Raw genomic sequence first — 22,856 nt, forward strand, 5'->3', positions numbered from 1 at the left:
TGGCTATCGACAATACTTTCAAAAGGAGGCTACATACAGAATAGAATACTACACTTTTCTTCTTTTGATAATTACACCGAATTATTCAAAGAAGCACGAAATCAAGAAGCCAGTTCCAAAAGCCTAATCTACACAATACTACACATGCCAAAGCAGCAATACTCATCGTCAGTGTCAATGCAAACTACAAATCACAACCAATAGTTTAGTTCAGACATCAGACTGGGGTTAGCATTAGGGACCACTCCAACAATGGGGGGACGGGCTTTGTCATTCTTCTTCGGGTTCTTCCTCTTCTTGCAATAGGTTCTCCCTATTATCATGGGCCCAGAAACCACGCACATCAATGAGCATACTGGCTACCGTCCCACCTTGCTTGCAGGTCAGAAGATCAGACAACGTGATTCTCAGCGGGTCAGCAGGTTTAACCATATCCCAGATTTCATCCCTGACATCGTCGATGCACAGCTCATAGTTCCCACCCTCAATCCACTTCTGATGCACATCCCTGTCCATCGAGAAAGAATAATATGCACACACACACAGAGGTTAAGTGTAAGTTAACAAAACTCAAACAAAAAGGATGATGTCAAAGCATGCAGTAGCTAGCCAACCACAAATGAAAAGTTGGTCCAGCACTCTTCCCATCTCATAGCATTAAACGTAATTTTTTAAGTCTTATGACCTTCTCTACCTCCATCCCCCCAGTTCCTTCCTTCCTGGGCAAATAAAATCAGGGAAAGGAAAGGACATCTGGCCAAGTTTATATAGTGCAATAAAAAAAAGCCTTCATAGTCTGTAAATCAAAGGATTTCGGCACTTAAAAGAGTTTACATTCAATAATCATGTCTCAGCAACTTTGAGACTTGCACAACTTCCTTAAATTATGCAAGCAGGAAACTGCAGAACTTTTGTTATAGGAAGACTGTATCAGGTAACATCTCCACATACAGATGTTTCCCCTCTTTTTCTTCCATTTCCAACTTCACTTTGTTAGAATACTCAGATATGACACTACAAAAAGATATGTTCTTTAGTCTCTTTCACACTGTCAAAGCAGACTTTCAAAAAAAAGTAACTAGATACTTTTGCCAACTCGGATCATTGGGCATGAAGAATATAGTATCAAGTAACATTATGACAGAAGAAAAGAAATGGAAATCAAAACACATTTTTCACCACATACATTGCTTTAAATTGAGTTTAAGAAGCTATAATACTAAGAGGGGAACTTGTTTAGGACGTAGGAGCAATTAAAAGTAACATTACGACAGTTGAAATAAAATATTAACCTGAACAGCGAGTGTATATCAGCCGTTGTGAGAAATCCTCTTCCATTGAGATCAAGACACCGAAAAAGATATGTTAATCCTTCAGGAGTGTCTTTGTTTTCCAGTGCCAGAACAAAGTCAAGAAAACTCTCAAAATCCATCTCCCGAGAATTCCCTCCACCACTTTTTCCACGACGTACGTGCTCATCAAATACTAGAAGGAGCATAAAGAAAATCAGTTGAATGAAGCCAGCGGATAAACTGAAAGTGAAAGTTAAGATTTTCACCATTTTGCTATTAGCACAAGAAGCAACTTCTTCCCTACCTCTTTCAATGAAGATCTCTGTTAGTGAACCATCTGCATATTCTTTGAGCTCCTGCTTGCTCAACGTTCCATTCATATCTCTGTCAAGTGCCAAGAACATATCTAGGAATAAAGAGAAAATGAAATGTGACGATGATATCAACTACATAGATATAGAGGTTTTACAAATATAGAGAATGCAAAGCACTCACCACATATGCGCTGTGCAGACGTCAAGGAGAACCAATTTTCAGCTTGTTCAGTGTCAGTAACTTCTTCCTCACTTTCCTGATGCAGAATTAGAAAAAAGAAAATACCTAAACATTAATACAAATCTTCAATATCAATCAATACACCCTTAACAGTAAAATAAGTCATTGATTCATTGATTACTTTAAGCTTTAAAATTTCCTTTCTTAACTAGCTCGTGCAAGTGCTTGTTTCTTTTCTGCTAGCATATGGATTCTATTATACATTGAGAAGAGACTCCTTCTGATATCCTCTAATGCTAGACACAATAGCTATCCAGTCTCCAACCTCCCAAATAAACCCTCCCCCTAAAGCATTGACAACTAAAGCTGAGCAGTGTCTCGCTAATATTTAACAGCTAATACAAACCGCTGGAAGTGCACCCGGGGGTGATTAGCCATCTAAAAGAAATCAAGTACAGGTAAGGTATACGGGAAGATTCAATTGAGAAGCCCTTTTAAAAATCTTAAACCAAGAATTGCAATATGCTATGAAATGGCTTAAAGAAACGAGTGTATATGTTAAGCTCCTTCTACCCAGTCTATGAGAAGAAATGAACAGGCATCCACCAGCAGCTATCATCAAAATAAGGTCCATCTAATAATAAATTGTTGAGAGAACCAAACGTGTGTGGGACAAATTCTTGTCAACAGAATTCATAAGCTACAACAACTAAAACTCAGACAATAAAGATGCTTCTAGATGACTTTTCCGCAAGTTCCCTTTTCAGAGCTGTTCCAGTGGTGTACCAAACTGGTAATTGCTTGAGTCAAGATAAGCAAGTATAAAAGAACTTCTCCAACTTAAAATGAAAGACAGGAACTAGGTGACTGCATAAGGATGTGCAAGTGATAAACCCTCCTTATCATCAGGAAGAGGAATTCCCAAATAAAAATTGAATAAAATAATCTACAGCCCAGGGGAAGCAGGAAAAAACAGGAGGATTGAAGTCTACAACGACATAAAACAGTTTTTATCAGAACATTTGGAAAAGGTTGCAATAAAACCTTCATCTATATCTACCTGGTGCAGTTCCATAAGTTCTTGAAGGCAGTTACTAAGCAGCACCTTCTTTATACATGCTTTCCCTGGAAAGAATCTACAGAGTCAGTCGCTTTTAACAGAAGAGAAAATTAAGAGTTCAGACCTAAGCATCCAAATATCCTATCCTTACATGGAAAAGAATGTAAGAAAAAATAATCCACCACATCTATATAGTCATGTTCTATGAGCTATCTAGCATGTCGCAGTGATACTATCACCTATTAAATTGGAATTTAAGACCGGTCAACACTGACTAAAAAAATCCATAAACTCCATCTCGTAGCATTTAAAAAACTGTCAATCTTGACCATCATCATGCAACAAGCGGTTACTGGTATGACCAGAAATTTTATTTACACACCCTAGTATACCCAATTTAGTGATTAACATAAAAAGGAAATGCACAAGCGACCTCATAGGTTATTCAAAGGGGGCCACCATCATCAATAAAAGAGGAAAAAAGTTTGATAACAAGTTCATTCAAAGATAACTCTGATCATGGTTCAATAAAGGAGACAACCATAACCAATACCTGTATAAGACCTAGCCACATACCTCGTCTATGAGGATCACAGAAGAAGAAGAACTTGCGGGCAGCAATGCGGCAATACATTTGAACAAATGCAGCAGGCATGTCTCGTAGCTGCGCCAAATTCGGAATCAGACCCCTTATGTAAGCCTCCATTTCCTAAAACACAAAACCAGAGCAGTCAGCTTCTTCACAAATTCAGACAAGTGATAGCAGTTACACAGACACTATTATGACTGCAATATAAAAGTCCTCCGACAAAATAGAGAAGTAGAGTAGAAAAGAAGCTCGAAAAGGCAGTATCATACATGAGGTTGAAGGAAACCATCAGAATCTTCATCTAGCTCACTCATATCAATTCTGGCCTGCGTTAGTGAAACCTGAAGAAGAAACAACATTTTAGCAACAGATAGACTTATATGTTGTTCTAAAAAACTGATTCAAGCCTAATATTGTGCTCTGCAATTTGTTGACAACAATACCTTTATCTTGACAAGATGACATTTTATTGATAAAAGAATTGATCTAGAACATTACAAATATGCAAGAACAGATAAGGATAAATAATCTGCTACACACCAATCCTAAGCATTCATGTTCAATTAAGGCATATTTACATCCCTTACCATTCCATATTCACAGCACAGGGCACGAGTAAATACCTACACTGCCAATGCTCAATGACCAATATGCTGATGAAGCAAGAAAGTGACTAAGTTAAAAATAACAAGTCATGCTTATGCGCAATCGCCTTTCACTTTTCTTCATTATGCACTTTCAGATTATTCAATAATGATCAACTATTCCTGTGGACTCCACTGACAATCAAATTTTCAGTGGAGGCATCAATGAGTAAGACATACCGTGCGCATCACATAGAGGTAGAAAGGAAGAATGGCAATTCGTCCTGACTCGTCTTTCTCAAATTTCATGAAATTTGAAGGGCTGAAGAATCGTCGGCATTTGGGGCCTATTTGCTCTGTACATACAGATGCAATATGGCAAAAATCTTCATAGTTCATCTGAAAATGAAGTAATCTTTAAAACTCATTCAGTAACCATTATTACAAACACCAAAAGAAAAGCTGCCTATATGTGTAAAGCAACGATCTTTTGAAAAGAGGCACAAGGAGGGAGCCCTTTTTTATACAACAAGCAATATGGAGCATACATTTCAATCAATCTCTTTAAGCATTTGATAAAAAATCAGCAATACCACCAGCAACTGTAATTAAGTAAATAATATTCAAATTGCGTTTGAAGAGAAATGACATAAAGTACCATTGAGTGAGATAGAGTCAGGAAACAGCTGTCAAGGTAAAGCTCCATACTTTTGAATATATGGAAGAGAATACAAGGAAGCTTTACAATAAGTAAACAATTAATATATGCATTAGAAAGAAAGGGGTAACGCTGAAAGAAAACATTCGAATTGCTCTCTCTAAGAATTTGATCAAAATTTAACAAAAAAATCCTCCATGAACTTTCATACACAAAATGCAAAAAACACCACAGACCTATGAAGATAAAGTCATAGAAAAAAGGGACACAAAAATGGATGATGCTCAAATAAACAGACCTTTTCTGCCCCTGTGGCGTCATCAATGACACAATTTTCTCTCAAGCAAACCCACATTGCATCCAGATCGTCTGCATTAAGCAAAAGATCCGATTGCTTCTGCAAAAGTGAGATATAAATGTGAACTTCTGAAGAAAGAAAAGTATGAACTACTTGGAAGCTTCTTTAAATTTCTTAAGAACTCTGTCGCCAGTACAACAGATACATACCCTGAGAAACCGGTATTTTGCAAGCCTCTGTACTCTTTGACTGATGGATCCTTCTTCGGGTTTCTAAGAGGGTGAGTAGAAAATCAGAATTGATTAGTCATCACACAGAAATATAAGCACACCAAGCAAATGAAATCAAATTCTACAATAATTAAGGAAAATTCCTGCCCTTATGCTTTTAAACCAGCTGTCTGGGAACCTAGTTCAGCCAGTGAAAGCAAAACATGATGCAAATACACTTGCTAACAGGGAATGAACTAAGAATCAGACAATTATTCAATATAATTCTATTGCATACCTTCTTATAAAAACTTGGAATGGAGCCAGCTTCAGCACTTTTTTGTTGCTTCTCCTTGAATATGTCAAGCAAAATCCTCTTGGTCTCGAGTTCTGCAATGGGGAGAAACAAGACGATGATCAACTCCATTTGCATGTTACATTTTGCAAGTGCAAGCAAGCCGCTCTGAGACGGAGGGATCAGGGAGGAAAAATACTTCATCTACCTAATTAACCGTCACGGAACAGGCATGTTTCAAAAACTTTGTCCAAGTCTCTACACCCAACGTGGCTAAGGCCCATAGCAGCTGCTACGTCACGAAAGTCTCTAAACTAAAACAAGAACAACAAGAGCTCGTGTCATTTTTTTCTTCCCGATAATGAATCGATTTAGAAAACTGGAGCTAATTCCCACTTGTCCACTTAGACACCTCAAGATCAGTCTCCCAAAAAAGGGTCACATTTACCCTCAATTGTCATGTTACCTCTACATTTCAAAATAAGTCCTTGCCAGCTTTAATATTATAGGAGAGCAAAACAACATATACAAACAAAAGAATTCGATGTCACCAACTCATCAAAACCATATTTTTCAAGTCCAAAGCATCACGCCACTAACAATCCAATCTCCCCGACACCCACATAGCTTCAGCAGATCATTAATCGCTAAAGATCGAAAAGACCCCTAAGAGGTCACTTCCGAAACGAGGGCTCAAAATCCTTTCTTCCCCATTTCATGAGCTCCAATCTCATACGCTACCGCCAATATCAACCCTAACATCAATCGGCGAAGTTCCATAGAAAAAACGCGCGACGTATCGAATGCATCACATCGAGAAGGACAAAAAAAAAAAAAAAAAAAACAAATCGCGCTCGAACGGATCGCACGAATGCATGTAAAGTGAGAAGGCGTTAAAGAGGAAAGGGAACGGACCCATCAAGGCTTCGGAACCGAGTCCGGCCCCGGATCCGATGAAGCGACGGAGGTTGCGGACCCAGGGCATGGAGGACGCCGGGGGGATCTTCCTCTGCGACGCCTCGTGGCTCTCGCCGTCGCTCGAGCCGCTGTACATGGCCGGCGTGGGATGTCTGGCAACGGGGGCTTCTTCGCGGACGGAACTCGGGACCCCTCGAATCAAGCCTCGCCGCCCGACATGCGAGGGCGAGACGGGAGCTTCGCTCTGGATTCGGGGACCGGAAGCTGGAAACCCTAGGCGAAGCGCATTGCAATCGAGAGATAGAGAGAGAGATAGAGAGAGAAAGAGGGGATTGGAAATGGAGGATTCGACTGAAGTGAAGAGGATCGCTGGCGAGCTTCTTCTTTGGGTTTATGCAATCGAAGCTCTCTGCGAATTCGAGGGGTTGAAGAGAAGAAGTGAGAAACAGAAATTTTCTTTTTTTTTTCTTTCTTTCTTTCTTTTTTTTAGGTACAGCTTTTTCAAATTTTCTTCTTCTTCTTCTTCTTCTTGTAATTTTCCCAGCATTTTCCTCCTTTGAGATGAGAATTTTATATTTCGAAATATTTATTCCAATTTTCCCCCTCTTTGTTTTCCCCACCAAACATCACAAAATTGTATTCGGGCATTTTCGCCTGTTTTGATTTTACCCGTACATCTTTCTCAATGATCTAATGCATTTTCGCTGAGACACTCAGAATGTTTCGCTCGAAATAGTGTTTACAAAGCACCTTTCCAAACATGAAACGACGTGAAAATCGACGAAAGATATGAAGGGCCATTTGGTGGATTTTTGAACAAGAAATATAGATTGATGAGAAACTTAAAAATACTAAGGGCAATCGTGATGAGTCATGTAAAATGGTACTAAAAATGTTAAGATAAGAGAAAGATAAAACAGAACAATCGATAATATGGATTGATTAGCGATTCTTTGCTCAAATTGCAATCATAATAATTATAACTACTAGCGATGTGAATGGTTAACAATAATTATAAAGAATACAATTAACATCATACGTGATTCCTATTATTCAATAATATATATTTCCAAACGGTTATCAAGATATCCATTATTTCACAATTATGGCCTCATCACTTACCACACGTCAATCATTTCTTCTACAACTTGCAACGCTTCTTCTTGATGGTTGTAACAACCCTTTGTTGTTATCAATTATGATTATATGAACTAATGACAATAGTGCCGACATCAATTGAAATGGCTTGTCTTGATTTTAGCCGAAAATCATTAGGGTGCGAATGGTAACGTTTAACGTTTGTTTTTTTTTTGTTAGGGAACATAAACAAAAAAGTGTTTCATTCTAACAATTTTGAATAAAAGAACGCGTTTGATAACGTTTGATCCAGGGAATAAAAAATGAACGTAAACACGTTTGGTAAATTTTATTCCTTTTTGTTTCTTTTAATTTTTTAAACACTTTTATTTTATTTTTCATTTTTTCCTTGCTTTTTCTTTTTTTCTTTTTCGGCCGGTCACCGCCCCGCGACCGGGGCCGACGAGGCGGCCGCCTCACCGCCCATGGCGAGGCTCGCCGTGGTTGGGCGACGCTTCGGCCTCGCCGGATCTGGGCGAGGTCGAGCCTCGACAGTCGGTCGCCAGGCCATGGCCGAGGGCCGGCGACCGGCGAAAGAAAAAAAAAAAAAAAAGAAGAAGAAAAGAAGAAGAAGAGAGAGAAGAAACGTTTCCTTTGTTTTTGTTTTCTGGAGCAAGAAACAACAAATTGTTGCTTTTTTTTTGTTAGGAACACTTTCCGTCTGAAGTATTAGGAAACACTTTTTGGAGTGTTTCCATGCACACCCCTAATAATTTGAAAATTTATCTCAATCATGTCGATCTTTCTTTCAATTGACTTTCACTTATCTTCATTTGGTGGCTTAACGCTCAATAATTTTTCTTGTAATGCCCGTCGGCGACTTCTCATCACCTTTGTCAACTATCTATAGTTGCCGACTAAAAGAACTTAGTAATTTCATATTAGGCATGCTTTGCTCGGTCTCATACAATCCGAGTTTTTTTTTTTTTTTCCAAATTATACGTCCAAGTTGACGGTCAATGATTTGCACAATTATGTATATCAACACAAAAATAATTTAAAGGAAAATTTTGATTGACCTTTTTATAATCTAAAAGATAATTGTAATATAAAAACACCCTTAATATTGTATGGAGACTTTATTTTTACTGAGATAATTACTGAAACTCGGACATCCTTGCGCATTGGCCCTCACCTTAAAATAGTTATTGATCACTCTGAATTTTGACCCCAGTACATAACAGCCCACGTACTTCAACAAGTTATGTATTATCTTTTAAATTATGATTTTCATTGCCGTCACTAACTTTTTGGTCTATAAAGCCATTTGATATCTCAAAAATAAATAGAATACCTTATTTTGCTCGACCAAAATAATTTCTACTAATTACTCAATTTTTTTTCACTATGCCTAATTCTCTATTTTAACTTTTTTTTTAAATATTTGTCATCTTGTCACTCAGATAAAAATGCTTTCAAATTTAACTTAGTCCTTGCTTTTCATTACTCAATAATGGTAGCATATTAATCATCTTTTAAATCCAAAGTATATAATTGTACTTTCTTTTGATTTTCAATATCATTCAATTATTAGATAAAAATATGAAAAACTCCAAACCAATGTATCCGTGACAAATTTACTTCAAAATAATTTTTTAACCAAATTATAAATCGATACATTTGTAACAGAACATTAATTTACTACGAAATTTCAAATTAATACATTCATTAACTACCACGTATCATTTAATTCAACTATTTTACAATAAAATTTAATAAAACTAATGGAGGATAAATTTGTCATAAGTGTATAAGTTTAAAGTTTTTTGTAGTATTAGTCTTAGATAAATTATGTTTTTGCAAAACTCTCTAATTTACGGCAAAAAAAAAAAAAGAAGAAAAACTCTCTAATTAAAATTTTTTATTCTAACGCGCAAGCATTTTTCGTACAGTATAATTTTCGTATCCCAAACCGCATGATCTCCGTATCCTTAATTTTTACTCCATATAGATCGCTCCGTATCTGACAAACAAGATACCTCCGGATATTCCTTTCCCTTCTCCTCCGAACGTTAGTCATCCCTAGCAGTCCCCCCCGCGTGTATAAATAATCGCTTCGTGCGGACGGCCTCTTCACTGCATCTCGTCCGCTATCCTCACTTGCGCCGACCGGCTCTGCCCTCCGGGAGACGGCCGCTCCCATCGGAGCCTCGCTCGCCGGAGCCGCATCCGCTCCGGCCCCGGGCCTCTGTGATCTTACCCAGAGCAGAGGATCTGCCGGATCCGCCGGTTTTAACCGGCAAAAGCAATTCAAGGAACCCTTCGGGGCGAGCCCCGTGCCGGATCGTCGGGTAAAACTCGCTTCCCTCCCCGCATCTGATCGACCTTTTTGTCGTGTTCGTATGTTTTGCGGGGGGAGGGTGGAGAGTTTTGGCGATGGAAGGAGCGATCTTGCTTGCGGGCTCGTGCTGAATGGTTCGTTGAATTGCTTTGCCGGTTAAAACGGGCGGATCTGGGGACTTTTCTGGTCTGGCTGGGATCTAGAGGCGCGGGTCCGGAGCCGAGGCGGCTCCGGCGAGCGTCCTGATGGGATGGCGCTCTCCCGAGGGCAGAGCTGCTTGGGCATCGAGGTTAGCCGACGGGGTGCGGCGGAGGTCTCGGGATTGGTGTCCCGATCTGGATGCGCCGGCGGCGGAGGCCCTTCAGGCTGAACGTGCGGCGATGGCCCGGTTTGGTTCCAGATCTGGTCGGTCTGTTATGTCGGTGGCTTTGTACCATCCCGTTTTTGCTCGATTTGTGAATATCATCTTCCATTGGCGAGATTCCGATCGGCGGGTCGACATTTTTTGAGCTGGGTGAAGGCTTTGCTGGTGAAGATCAATTTGTGGATGTATCATTAGGTTATCTGTTCTATCTTTATGGCGTCTGTAATCAATCAACTGTAGAAATTGTTACAGTGGTTTGCCTTTGTAGTTCTTGTTTGCTGGTGATTTTGCTATTCGATTTAGCACATTGACATAGTGGATAGTTCCACCAAATATTGTAATTGGTACAGATCTGGGTCGGGTCGACTAAATTCAATTGCAGCTTTTCATTTTCATTCTCAATGCATTAACATATAACAGATTGTACCACAAAAGATATTGAATTGGTACACTTGTTGGTCTCGTTGGATTCACCTATTATGAAATACAATTTTATTGACCTATATTCGACACAATACATGCCGAATCAATCCAGGCTTCATTATCAGTAATTTTTCTTGTCAACTCGTTGCCTCTCTCCGTGTGAGTGGGGATGACGTGAAGGTGTTGAGGCGAAGAATGTCTATAGACCAGATATAAGAAGAGAAATCACACTCGATGAAAATACGAAATCTGAGACAGTGTTGCCTTCAGAATAAGCAAAATCAGCTAGCAGAGCCACCACTACTCCCATCTTCCGATCCTTTCAAAGGTAGGAAGTCAATCAAGGATTGCAAGCCCTAGTAACAAATGCAGATATCGGCACATCATCTGATAACTATATCAACGTATGCCATACAACCTTTGCACTCCTGGTTCTTACAGCAACGCGACAGCAATGATCATGCTAAAGGTCAGTGGACTGACCATTGCCTACAAACGTATTTCACAAGAGCAGCGTGAGAGAGCCCAGATCGCCCTTATTAAGCCTGTGTTACCTTAACCAGGCAAGATTCATAAGAACCCTGATCTCGATTGAATATGCCATAGACAGATAATGATAGAAGCAGTGTTCAGCTGGTCCGTCTCAGGCCAAGAAGGCCATCTTCATGCTTGGGAAGGCATGTATGCTCCCATTTGACCTTAACTCCACCTTTTGTTTCAAGATCTCCTTTCCACAGATTATACCTACACTTCTGCTGAATGTTGCGATTGACCATTTTGACGTGAATGGTTGGCGAGACTACAAATAACTGATTTAAGCAAATTGAAGCTTGTCTGCATAGGAAAGCCTCTTGGCCGTCGGCACTTGTACCTGTCTGAAGGCTTACAATCATTTGTAGTGAGCCTCCCAGACATCAAAGGCAGATCAAGGTACTTTACAGGTAAATTCTCTCTTTGAAACCCAGTGATAGAAGGAAGTCCGAAAACATACTGCTCAGTGTATAACATCCGGGACTCTTTATATGGTTAAGACATGAGATTCTTCTAAAGTAACTAAAGACATAAATTATAAGCATGAGAGGATCTACATTCCCTTTCAAAACATGATTTCATCGTCTGCAAACAAAGGTGATTCAGCTGAAGCTTTGATCAGAAGGGATGATGCTTGATATCAGCAGCAGCAGCAGCAGCAACTCAAACATTCTGGATAGCACTTCCATAGTTAAGGACAATGGGATATGGCAAATGTGGGTCACCAAGTATCACGCCTCCCTTTCCAAGGAAAAATTATTCAAAGTGAACCACTGAAGTTTACAGGAACCATTCAAATTAGATCAGATCATCAATGGCCCCCTTTCGATGGCAAATTTGATGATGGTGATTGAGTAAATAGAGGAGGGAGAGGGAAGATATAGAAGCAGCGTTTGAGTTACTCAATGCAGGTACACGAGGCCAGATCAACTAGAAAGTAGGGAGACCAACAACGCTGGAGGCAGATGAGTTCACCTCTTTGGAGGACTATTGGAGTTGGGCGGCAGCGATGCCGGAGATAGCTGTTGAGGGTGGCCGTGATGTGGATCAGTGGGGATCACAGAGGAGGGCTAGTCATGATAGTGCAATCAAAGAGGGAGAGAGAAAAGAGTAGTAAAGATCGAAGAGGACTGATACCTATTTTCATAACTGTTTTGAGTACCAAGAGCTCTTTGGAAATAGTATGACTTATATTTTAATTAGACTCATACATAACTAACTTCAATAAATTAGTCAAAGTATGAATTGAAATATCTGAGTACAGTTCTCGCCCAGAACCAATTGACTGAACTTGGTGCATATTATCAACTTTTGAACTGTAACTGCTGTCTTGAGATTCTTCCGGTGACATTAGATAAGTTTGGGACCATCTCGCAAGGAACCATATTATAGCCTAAAAAAGGCATTTGCTTCAATACATAAATCAAGAGCAACGCTAGTGCGAAGTGAAAAGCCCAGACAAGTTCAAGCATGCCAACAATGTGTAGTTTATTGAATGAAAAAGAATGCAATGAAGAGTGCTATATGTGACAATAGAAATGATGACATGCAATTTCTCTATGTATCTACTGCCAAAATCTTCTGGAGAAGGGTCAAAATAGATAGCTTTTGTAGATGCGTGGCTTATATTACTAATTGCATTTTTGGACTGATAGGAAACTCTTGTACAACATCCTAAAGTAATTGTTAAATAAAATACCAACTTACTCCCAGTGAAGATCTCTTTCTATATGTAAATAGGAACAAACAGCACCCAAATTAACTGGGGATGAACTTGAGATGTAGCTCCATTAGTCGAGGACTGAAAAATGATGATCTACTTTCCGGATTCAAGCTTTGTTCAGCAAACCCGATGATTGAGCTGCAACAACAAAGGAGAACCATATAAAAATATTCCACGTGTAGGATCAATCATTCTCGTTAGACAGAGTAAAACATGCTCCGGTAGCACCGCTGTCCCGTGGGGTAAAGTATGAAAGTGAATAGGAAAAAGAAAAAAAAAATGGTAGCATTGGCAAGCTAGTCATCTTTACGCAACTGCAATGGAATTGAAGACTGACTAGTCTCCAAGCCGTGTAGCACAGCTAATAGGCCAGACAATAAAATAAAGCACACGGAAGTACATTGCCTACCGCTGTCCTGCGGGGTAAAGTATGAAGGTGAATAAAAAACCACGTGGTTGCATTGGCAAGCTAGTCATCCTTACACAAATGCAACCGAATGGAAGACTGACTACGTCTCCAAGCCGTGTAGCACAGCTAATAGGCCAGACAATTAAATTAAGCACACAGAAGAACAAGTGTACATTGCCTATTTTCAACTACTTCAGCTACAGACAAAGAACAGTCACAAGATTTTCTTTTGATTCTTGTTATTTGCATATATAGCAATTTCGATTTACTGTAGAACGAGAACAGGAGCGTCTACACATCTTATAACCACTGGTAAATTAATAAAGATTAATTAACTGTGGACGTCCAATGAAAATCTTTATCAGCAAGCATCTTCGTCTAGCATCATCCGTTGTTGGTCAATCCAATATTACACCACAACAGATGTTTCGTCATATACCTGAAAGTTTCAGGTATGATGATATGTTTGTGCAACACAACATGTCAAGCATGTTAAGAGTCATGACCCAGCACGAGTGCACACGAGACACGACTAGAGGACAAATTCGTACTTGAGTTATTCTCTGCAGAGTCTGACAGTAGCATGGAAGCAAAGAAAGTCAGAAGGTGAAAGTTCTGATGTTGCTATCAGATGGCTGGAACTAGACTTGAAGCAGAAGGCTTCAGTAGGAAAAGTTAGAGGAGGTTTTCACAAAAGCACTTTTCTTTATGCCCTTGCACGCCCTTTTGTACAAAGAGGATGCATTTTATGACTAAATCCTTGTCAAGGGAATTGTTTGAATGTTAAATCTACTACACATAGATGCATGTGCCGCTGTCTCATAAGGTATATAATGAAAAGTACCTACAAAGGATGACAACGGGATTATTATCTGGTTCCACAAAGTCCGCAAAATGCCTTTGTATAGCAATTGGAACCTGCAATCACATTGCATAAGCACAAAGCATCAAGTAATGGGATTACTACTTGAATATGTCATCCTGAACCTTAGAATATATCTTGCATTATCTTTAATGAAGAGATCTTAACATGGAAATGGTTTGCATGGCAAACATGTATGAGCAACAAGCATTCTGTCCCTACAGGAGCCAGCACACGTATCTTATGCCATTTTCTCTCTACCATCACCATATTCTGAAGAATCTTGATTTATGGTCCTTTTGAAGATCTCATGTGTTCTCAGACCTTACCTATGCCTACTGTATGGAGTCACGATGGTAAACTTATAGCTTCTTTTTAAAGCATCCGAACACCTCAGATTTCATATGTCAAAACCGCATCAAACAAGTTTCTTCCATCTTATCGTCAATTGCCTGTCCCCCATCTTTGCTTGAAACATTGTCAAATCTATTCTCTCATTCTAGCTTCTCTTCATTGGCGCATCTTTGCTTTCTATTGCACGACAGGAGCATGTCTGCCCTCGGAAGTGCCGTCAAAGATTCATACATGGGAAAAGGTTCATTTTCTGCAGTGAACTTCTTTACGGACATTCTGGTGAAATTTGGTTCATCCCATTCTCAGGAAGAAAATTGACAGTGAGATTCTTGGACCTCTTGTGCATGCTTAACATCAGACATATTTGGCCCCGTCCATGCATGCTAGGTTAACGAACACAATTTGATTTCACAGCACTAGAGTGGATCCTATATTAGAAGGATTTTTCCCGGGTTAGTAAAGGAACAACAGAGAACTGCAAGATGGCAAAGTAAGTCTGCAACATGCATCTCATGGAACTGACAAATAAAAAGCAAGGAGCAAAAATCATTTTTTGCACCAGGTTTCATGTGAGATGTGTGAGCTGTCAAATTTGCTGGGTCCCACATGAGACACGCCGTCTAACAGCTCACACGGATCGCGTTAGGCTCACATAAGCTGGGTGTTTTTAAAAATTGCTTAGCAAGAAGGCCGTTTTGAAGCTGACATTTTATTGGTGATCATAAGACACCCTTCAAGCACAGAGAGCTTCTCCCTTTTCTCTACAAGCAGGGGTAACAATTTCAAAGAGAGAAGTAGCCATTTCCTAGTCGATGTTTAGCCAAACGGACTGTAAAACTCCTGGCGAAGCTCAAACTTTTTGTTGCGTCACACACATATACCTCTCTCTAGAAAACAATATTATGATGAACAGGCAAACGCAACACAATGCCAAATCAAGAAATCTCATCATTCTGAAAAAAATCAATTTAATCTAAAGCAACGGTTATTTTCTTCAAAGAATTAACCAATGATAAACTTCATGTTCGTAGCAAAAAATTACAGTCTAAAGGCAAACATTGACATTGTACCAGGGGCGTCTCTCCTTTGCCTTCGTCGGCAAGTACATGACCCGTTATTAGCAACAAAGAATAGAGTTCTTCCGAAGGTCTTGGTTGGATCGAAAGAGCCCCCGCCCTACATATTGCGTATATAATTTAGTAGATAAGCCACGGATATTGAGAATGGAAGAAACATGAAAATCTATTAGGAGAAGGCAAGACGCGGATAAGAAATATTTTAAACGGAAGAATCCAAGAATTTTATCAAAGCAACCCATAGCATGGTAAGCTATGAATTGACTGGCTCATGACAGACTAATACTTCTGAACAACCTCATCAGCATACATCCAGGTTCTGTACTTATAAATAGAACAAAATTTTTAACTGTTTCTGGAGAGATCCCCAGATCAGCCAAAAGAAAACAATCAATCACTAAATAACTTGGAGAAACATGGAAGTTAACCTGGATGCTTTACTGACACTTCCTCCAAAACCTTCCCTCTATTTGCTAATCTCCTTTTGCAAACGTAGTCTCTATGTCATTTACAGGTATGGAAAATTCCACCTAAAGTTGCCTTTCGTTTCCTTTTTTGTGCACAAGCACCATATTTTTACCAAGAAAACCAACCACCTACGGGAATCTAATCTTTCAATTACCTCGCAAATGAATGAGCAGAAAATTGAGTAAAATAAGTCAATTAAGAAAATGTCGAATCTCAGCAGTTCCTAATATGGCAAAGGGAGTGACTGCATCAAATATAGGATAGCAGTTTGAATAACAAATTAAAATTCACCAATCAATCTCCATGGCAAGTACTAGGCATCCAAATACTTTCCAGGAAAAAAGATAACCAAAGAAAATAAGGCCATCAAATATATCAAAGAGAACCTGATGTAGACGTGAAAACCATTCAGTGCAATGTCTTGTGAGCAAAGGTATTGCAAAATCAATAGTGGCTCTTCCAATAAGAGCATAAGAGCTTAGCTTTTCATCCATTGCTGTAAAAATAGGTTGACAATGAAAACTGTCAAGGATTAAAATCTAATGAAGACACTATGCTAACAAAAGGAACTAAAGCCATGAACTGACTCACCAGAAATGGAAGTGTGAATATAGTCTGAGTCAGAATCGTCATTGAACGCAGAAGCAGAAGCAGCTGTTGTACAAAGATTTAGCCAAATGCTTATGGCAGAGAAACAAAGTGATGCTGCAAACAACCTACATAATTACCTTTTAACTCAGACTCTACAATGTATGCGAAGAGGGTGGCTGCAGCATCAACACCTTCAGGTGGAAGCAGTACAATCCCAGCAGCACTACCCAGCGGCTAATAATAGAAAATAAGTTGTTTTAAAATGATGGTTCATGGTTCAAAATGAGAAACTTTAGAAGATAAAGTGAATCAGATTATCCAAATAAAGGACTCAGCTATACTGGTCAACCTTCCCGAACTAACAAACGAAGATCTTCATTATAATTAGGAAATTTTACTGATACACAGCTAATGCTTAGCCATTCACCTGAATTATTTGAAAAGCACTCACCCTCATCTATGGAGTAGAGATAAGCCACTTACTAAAAAATGGATCCTGGGAATTCTCTTTCTATGTTTCTAGAAGCAAATGATATCATTGCACGCATCTATGAACATTGACAATGTATACCATGAGCAGCGCAGTCCAGGTATCTAGTAAGATATCACGCGCCTCCCAGCTCCATGTTTCCTCATCGGGGTCCTTCGTCATGAGGACTTTTATGACTTCACACATCAAGGTAGATGACAGGGTAAAGGTACTAAATGGCCTGACAAGTGGAATAAGTCAACATGTTTCAGGCATTACACATGGATAACGGCTATCAAGTATCAACCCAGCTATTAAGAGCTCCGTGCATCATTACATGGCATAAAGAATTAAGCATGAACAGAAGAATAACCTAATTGATTTAAGGAGTTGATTAAACATAGTTGGGCTCGTTACAGTTGCCATAGCCAACAATGCCCGGCAACCATCGAGCATCTCACTGCATTAACAAGAAAGAAGAAATTGAGGGATCACTAAACATAGTGAGAGAAATAGCCAGCAGCTGATGTGATTCAGAGAAAAGTGACCTTTCACTCGTTCCACATTCAATCTGTTTTGAAACAAGATCTGGTGGGTCTATCCATGGTATAATCCCTGAAAGCAGTTGTAGCAGATGATGCTCCTGCAGTTGTCCATTGTCTGCATATTAAATGATGACTGGTGTCAGCTAAATGAATTCTTAAAATCAAGAGGAAATCAGAAAAATGGCAGATTTTTACAGCTTTATCGAACTGATGTTTTTTTTTTTTGGTAAAGGCTTTATCGAACTGATGTTAATAAACGCTAATGAAAGGAAATGCATTTCCTTAAATATTATGAATGAAGAGACATTAATAACAAACTCAGGGAAAGTGCTAATCCTGAACTGCTATTAAGAGTCACTTTTATCAGTTTTGGAGGATTTTTTTTTTTTTTTTTCCGGGAGAGCGGGGAGGGAGAAGTATCTGTTATATTGGAGTTGCTGTGGCAAGCAATTTATAGCTCTATAATTTGAATGTCGTGATTTCCTAATAGCAATTCAGGGCGTCACATCAGTTTGCCATTTCAGAATAACAATGCAATCTAGGTACTGGCTCAAGCAGCAATATTGATATACGGCTTATTACTAGATGACCAGCCTTGCATCAGAAATGAACCAAAACATTCGTTCTTCAATCAGTCTTCTTGATGGCATTTACTTGTTCCTTACTCCCACCAAAATAAACCTCAGGACATTGTCAGTTTGCCACCTTCACCAGATTAATTAGTATATTGCTAACATTGAATATACGATTCTCCACCATACTTCCACCATGATCAGTCTTTTGGAAGCGCTTGAAAATAATATGCTACCAAACTCAAGCAGAACAAACAGGAGGATTAAACTGATAATGGCATCATAAACTGCTTCAACCCAAAAAGGAGATGAGAATTTGTAATTAAACATTCAATTTTGAGTTGTGCATGTACCTGAAGGAAATATCGTGCCGGTCAAACAACAGTACTGCAGAATAAGCTTTCGAGTAGAAACTGCAATTGGGCAGTCTATCGAAAAACCTTCATGGTAAAACTTCCATCTGAGAGCTGTGTATAAGTTCAACGGCCAAACAATATCTCTGCTAGAAATTAAGATGTCACGCCATCCAGGACCAGGCTATTAACAGCAAATAGAACCAGGATAACATCATCAATACAGGGGCAGAGATATCTCCAAGTATGGCAATCCATCCCACCAGACACAGGAAAACATTATACAGGATCAGATGAAAAGGTCAAACATTCTACTACAGAAGTCATTAGCAAATAAAGCGGTAGGGATATATCAGAAAATTGTACTTTTTTCTATTCTTTCGTTTCGTAGCCGGAATTCTTTATGGAGAATAGAAAAGAACCAGCAAGCACTGATAATATGCAGAATGATCAGACAATTTCCTCACTCTTCTCCCAGTTCTTAAGTCAGTTATCTGAATTCGCCAGCAAGACTGGTTGCACACAATGAGAAGCTATTGAGAAAACAAACCTGCACTAAGATGCACTCGGTCCTGCTGGACAATGGAGTATCATGTCTAATTCCACTTGAGAAAACATTCACCCCTTTTTTGCCATTTGAGTCGCATCAGAATTCCCAATTCAGAATTTGGAGAAAGAGACGGAGTGCAGCTGTACAAACTTTAACCTCATCTGCTGCAGAATCAACCCCAGTTATTTTGTTTGCAACACTTAGAGCAGCATCACGTGTCCAACAATAGAATACCTACCATAAAGTACAGTGAAATGCCTCTACTTGCTGGGACTTTTAAGCATTCTCTAGAAAGAGGTTATGCTATTAAGTTAGGCTCAGGACAGATCTGATACATAAACAAGAATTATGAAATGCCTCTACTTGCTGGTACCCCTCCAGCAATACTTTCTTATTCTTTGCAACAAAATAAATAAATAAAAATAAGAATGAGCAAAAATTTTGGCTTGTGTGGAGGTAGACAGCCTCGACAGTGTCAAGAGATTTCTTCTCCAGTAAAATCAAATAATTACACATTTCTGAGTCTACTCTCCAGTTATCTCCCAAGTGACAGCAACTTTCAACAGCTTTTCTTTGCCACATAACTCTTCAAAGAAATTTTACCACCAAGTCAAAAGATAAAATAAATCCCCTATCCATAACTAGTGTTGAATATGACCAAGACTTTTACTTGGAGCTTCAAATCACTGCTAATGTTATATACGCACCCAATGCCAATGATGATATTTCGTCTTGAAAGAAGCTCTTTGTTTTCCGAACAGTTCTCTTTCTTGCTGAGATCAAGTTAGGACTAAAATTGATGCCCTCTAGCTGGAAAATAGGCATGTATGTCCTCCAAGAGTAATGAGAAAAGCCACATTCGATCACAAGTTGTAGCTGTTGTTACATAGGATCGCGTGTTGATATGTCAATCGTATTCATCAGAGACAATCATAAAAGAAAAACTAAGGATTGCTATCTGAGTATATAAGTATCATATCAACTGAGATCTCATATTCATCAAGGTCATGAAAAAACAAAATTTTAATATAATATGTGGACAAGTCCAATGAGATGAAGCCCAAAAAAATCTAATATAATATGCGGTCTATAAACGTGATCCGTTAAGGTGTGATGGCGCCATGGACAGCATCCGCCGGTGGTACAACTGCGCCATTCAGCAGGACAGCATTTGCCGGTGGTATGACCGCGTCCACCGGTGGCATGATCGCGTCTGCCAGTGGCACGAATAGATACAGAATAGTAATGAACAGTGAGTAGATAATTTATCTCCCCATGAGCATGTCTGTTTCTTCTAAAGTAAAGATCTAAGAAAACGATTTGAGTCAGTTCACATAGATTGTTGCATATTCTAATTCTAAAATAGAGAGGGAGAACCTAGTTGAACATCCTCGGTTGCCCAGCGAGTGTATATCTTCCTATGAAGGTGGCAATGTGCAAACCGTGATGGATTCAACAAATGAGGTGAGATTTGGAATTGGGAATGCCCAACTCATTCAACATGGCTGAAATCGCATCCCCTCCGATCACGTGCGTCCCATCAATATTGATGGAGGATTGGGGTCCAAAGAAAAGGCCTATGCCCGCTCTATTGAAGTCGAAGGTGTGATAAAATTGTCCACCAAAATATGCGGCAGAGCTTGAGCAGCCATTGCAGAAGAAACTGACAGAGAAAGCGGCGGCAGCAAGAGGCTAGTAGAGAGAAAGAGGGTCGACATAACTGGCTCTTTCTATCGCGGGTCGACGTAACTGCCAACCTCTCGTCGCCGTCGCTCTTTCTCTCACTACCGTTGTCGCTCTTTCTCTCTGCTAGCCTCTCACTGCCGCCGCTCTTTCTCTGTCAGTTCCTGGCTAGTCAAGCTCTCCAGACTGCCACATATTTTGGTAGACAATTTTATCACACCTTCGACTTCAATAGAGCGGCCAACCTCTCGTCATCGTCGCTCTTTCTCTCACTACCGTTGTCGCTCTTTCTCTCTGATAGCCTCTCGCTGCCGCCGCTCTTTCTCTGTCAGTTTCCTCTGCAATGGCTAGTCAAGCTCTCCAGACTGCCACATATTTTGATAGACAATTTTATCACACTTTCGACTTCAATAGAGCGGGCATAGGCCTCTTCTTTGATCAATATTGATGGGACGCACATGATCGGAGCGGATGTTGAATGAGTTGGGGCATTCCCAATTCCATCTGATGAATCTCACCTCATTCGTTGAATCCATCACGGATTTGCACATTGCCACCTTCATAGGAAGTTATACACTCGCTGGGCAACCGAGGATATGCAACCACGTTCCTCCCTCTCTATTTTAGAATTAGAATAAGCAACAATTTATGTGAATTGACTCAAATCGTTTTGTTAGATCTTTATTTTAGAAGAAACAGACATGCTTAGGACACGGATCATCTACTCACTGTTCATTACTATTTCGAATCCGCTCGTGCCACCGGCGGATGCCTTGTCCCACCAGTGGACGCGGTCATACAACCGGCGGATGCTGTCCTCCTGCTGAATGGTGCAGTTGTACCACCGGCGGATGCTGTCCATGGCGTCATCACTGGATCACGTTTATAGACCGCATATTATATTATATTTTTTTTGGCTTCATCTCATTAGACTTGTCCATATGTTATATTAGAATCTTGTTTTTTCATGACCTTGATGAATATGAGATCTTAGTTGAGATCTCATTGGATATGATGCTTATAAACTCATATAACAGTCCTGAGTTTTTCTCTTCTCTTATGATTGTCTCTAATAAATACGATTGCCATATCGACATGTGATCCTATGTAACAATAGTTATAACTTGTGGTCGAATGTGGCTTTTCTCATTACTCTTGGAGGACATACGTGCCTATTTTCTAGCTAGAGAGCATCAATTTTAGTCCTAACTCATTTGCATAGTGCATTTTACTCTGCAGGATTTGCTTATAACTGTTGAGATGGTTAACAGTTAGAAAGAGAACTGTTCGAAAAACAAAGAGCTTCTTTCAAGATAAAATATCATCATTGGCATTGGGTGCGTATATAACATTAGCAATGATATGAAGCTCCAAGTAAAAGTCTTGGTCATATTCAACACTAGTTATAGATAGGAGACACGCATCATCTATTCACTATTCATTACTATTCCGAATACGCTCGTGCCACCGGCGGATGCGTTGTGCCACCGGCAGATGCTATCCTGCTAAATGGCACGGTCGTACCACCGGCAGATGTTGTCCATGGCGCAGTAGTTTGAACCTAAGTCCACACAAAATTTTCAAAAAACAAAATGCATATCGCGGCATAGTTTGAACCTAAAGCCGCTGCCGCTCTTTCGAACATTGCGCACCAAGCAGCACAAACCTCCGCCGACACCTTAAGGTATGTTCACTCAATAGAGAGTTCGAATCTCCTAGGAAAGCACATTCACTTTCAAGCCGGTCGATCGGTCGCGAGCGAGCGGAAAAAGGAATCGAAAGTGGCACTCACCTGGAACAGCGAGACACGACGGAGTTGGCGATGGGGAAGAGGAAGGGGAGGGGCCTGGGGTAATCGGCATCGTCCCCGGCACTCGATTTCTTGCGGACGAAGAGGGACCGAGCGAGCTCGCTGGCCTCGCATGAAGTTCTCCAAAAGCGTTACCATCTTGCCGCCATTGCTACTGTCGTCGCCCCTCACGACGAGGACCTCCATGCTCTAGTTGCGCTCGCGAGCTCTCTCGATCTTCGTCTATTTCGCCAGGGATGAAGGAGCGAGGATCAACG

At 40.0% G+C, this 22,856-nt stretch overlaps 2 protein-coding genes and 1 non-coding gene across 3 annotated transcripts; all 3 read right to left on the bottom strand.

Moving 5' to 3' along the window:
* On the bottom strand, positions 1 to 6,534 carry LOC104415099 (probable serine/threonine-protein phosphatase 2A regulatory subunit B'' subunit TON2). Its single transcript, XM_010026339.2, has 12 exons — positions 6,396 to 6,534; positions 5,484 to 5,575; positions 5,186 to 5,248; positions 4,977 to 5,075; positions 4,261 to 4,419; positions 3,706 to 3,777; positions 3,424 to 3,556; positions 2,848 to 2,912; positions 1,788 to 1,863; positions 1,597 to 1,698; positions 1,293 to 1,485; positions 1 to 508 (listed from the first exon to the last, which is right to left on the bottom strand). The coding sequence occupies exons 1-12, from the start codon at positions 6,532 to 6,534 to the stop codon at positions 271 to 273; spliced, it is 1,431 nt and encodes a 476-aa protein (XP_010024641.1). The 3' UTR covers positions 1 to 270.
* Positions 844 to 962, bottom strand: LOC120287965. The gene has a single exon (XR_005546218.1). It is a non-coding gene; the product is annotated as a small nucleolar RNA snoR104 (small nucleolar RNA).
* Positions 6,535 to 12,173: 5,639 nt separating the features above from the next.
* Positions 12,174 to 21,651, bottom strand: LOC104415100 (exportin-4). Its single transcript, XM_039300143.1, is given in 14 exon segments — positions 12,174 to 12,995; positions 14,111 to 14,184; positions 15,553 to 15,624; positions 15,626 to 15,658; positions 16,413 to 16,522; positions 16,618 to 16,680; positions 16,755 to 16,851; positions 17,189 to 17,327; positions 17,460 to 17,546; positions 17,635 to 17,746; positions 18,557 to 18,740; positions 19,107 to 19,340; positions 20,234 to 20,319; positions 21,519 to 21,651. Coding segments are annotated over 14 exon segments (1,527 nt in total). The 3' UTR covers positions 12,174 to 12,892.
* Positions 21,652 to 22,856: the final 1,205 nt, after the last annotated feature.

Source organism: Eucalyptus grandis, chromosome 8, assembly GCF_016545825.1.
Source record: "Eucalyptus grandis isolate ANBG69807.140 chromosome 8, ASM1654582v1, whole genome shotgun sequence".
NCBI lineage: Eukaryota > Viridiplantae > Streptophyta > Magnoliopsida > Myrtales > Myrtaceae > Eucalyptus > Eucalyptus grandis.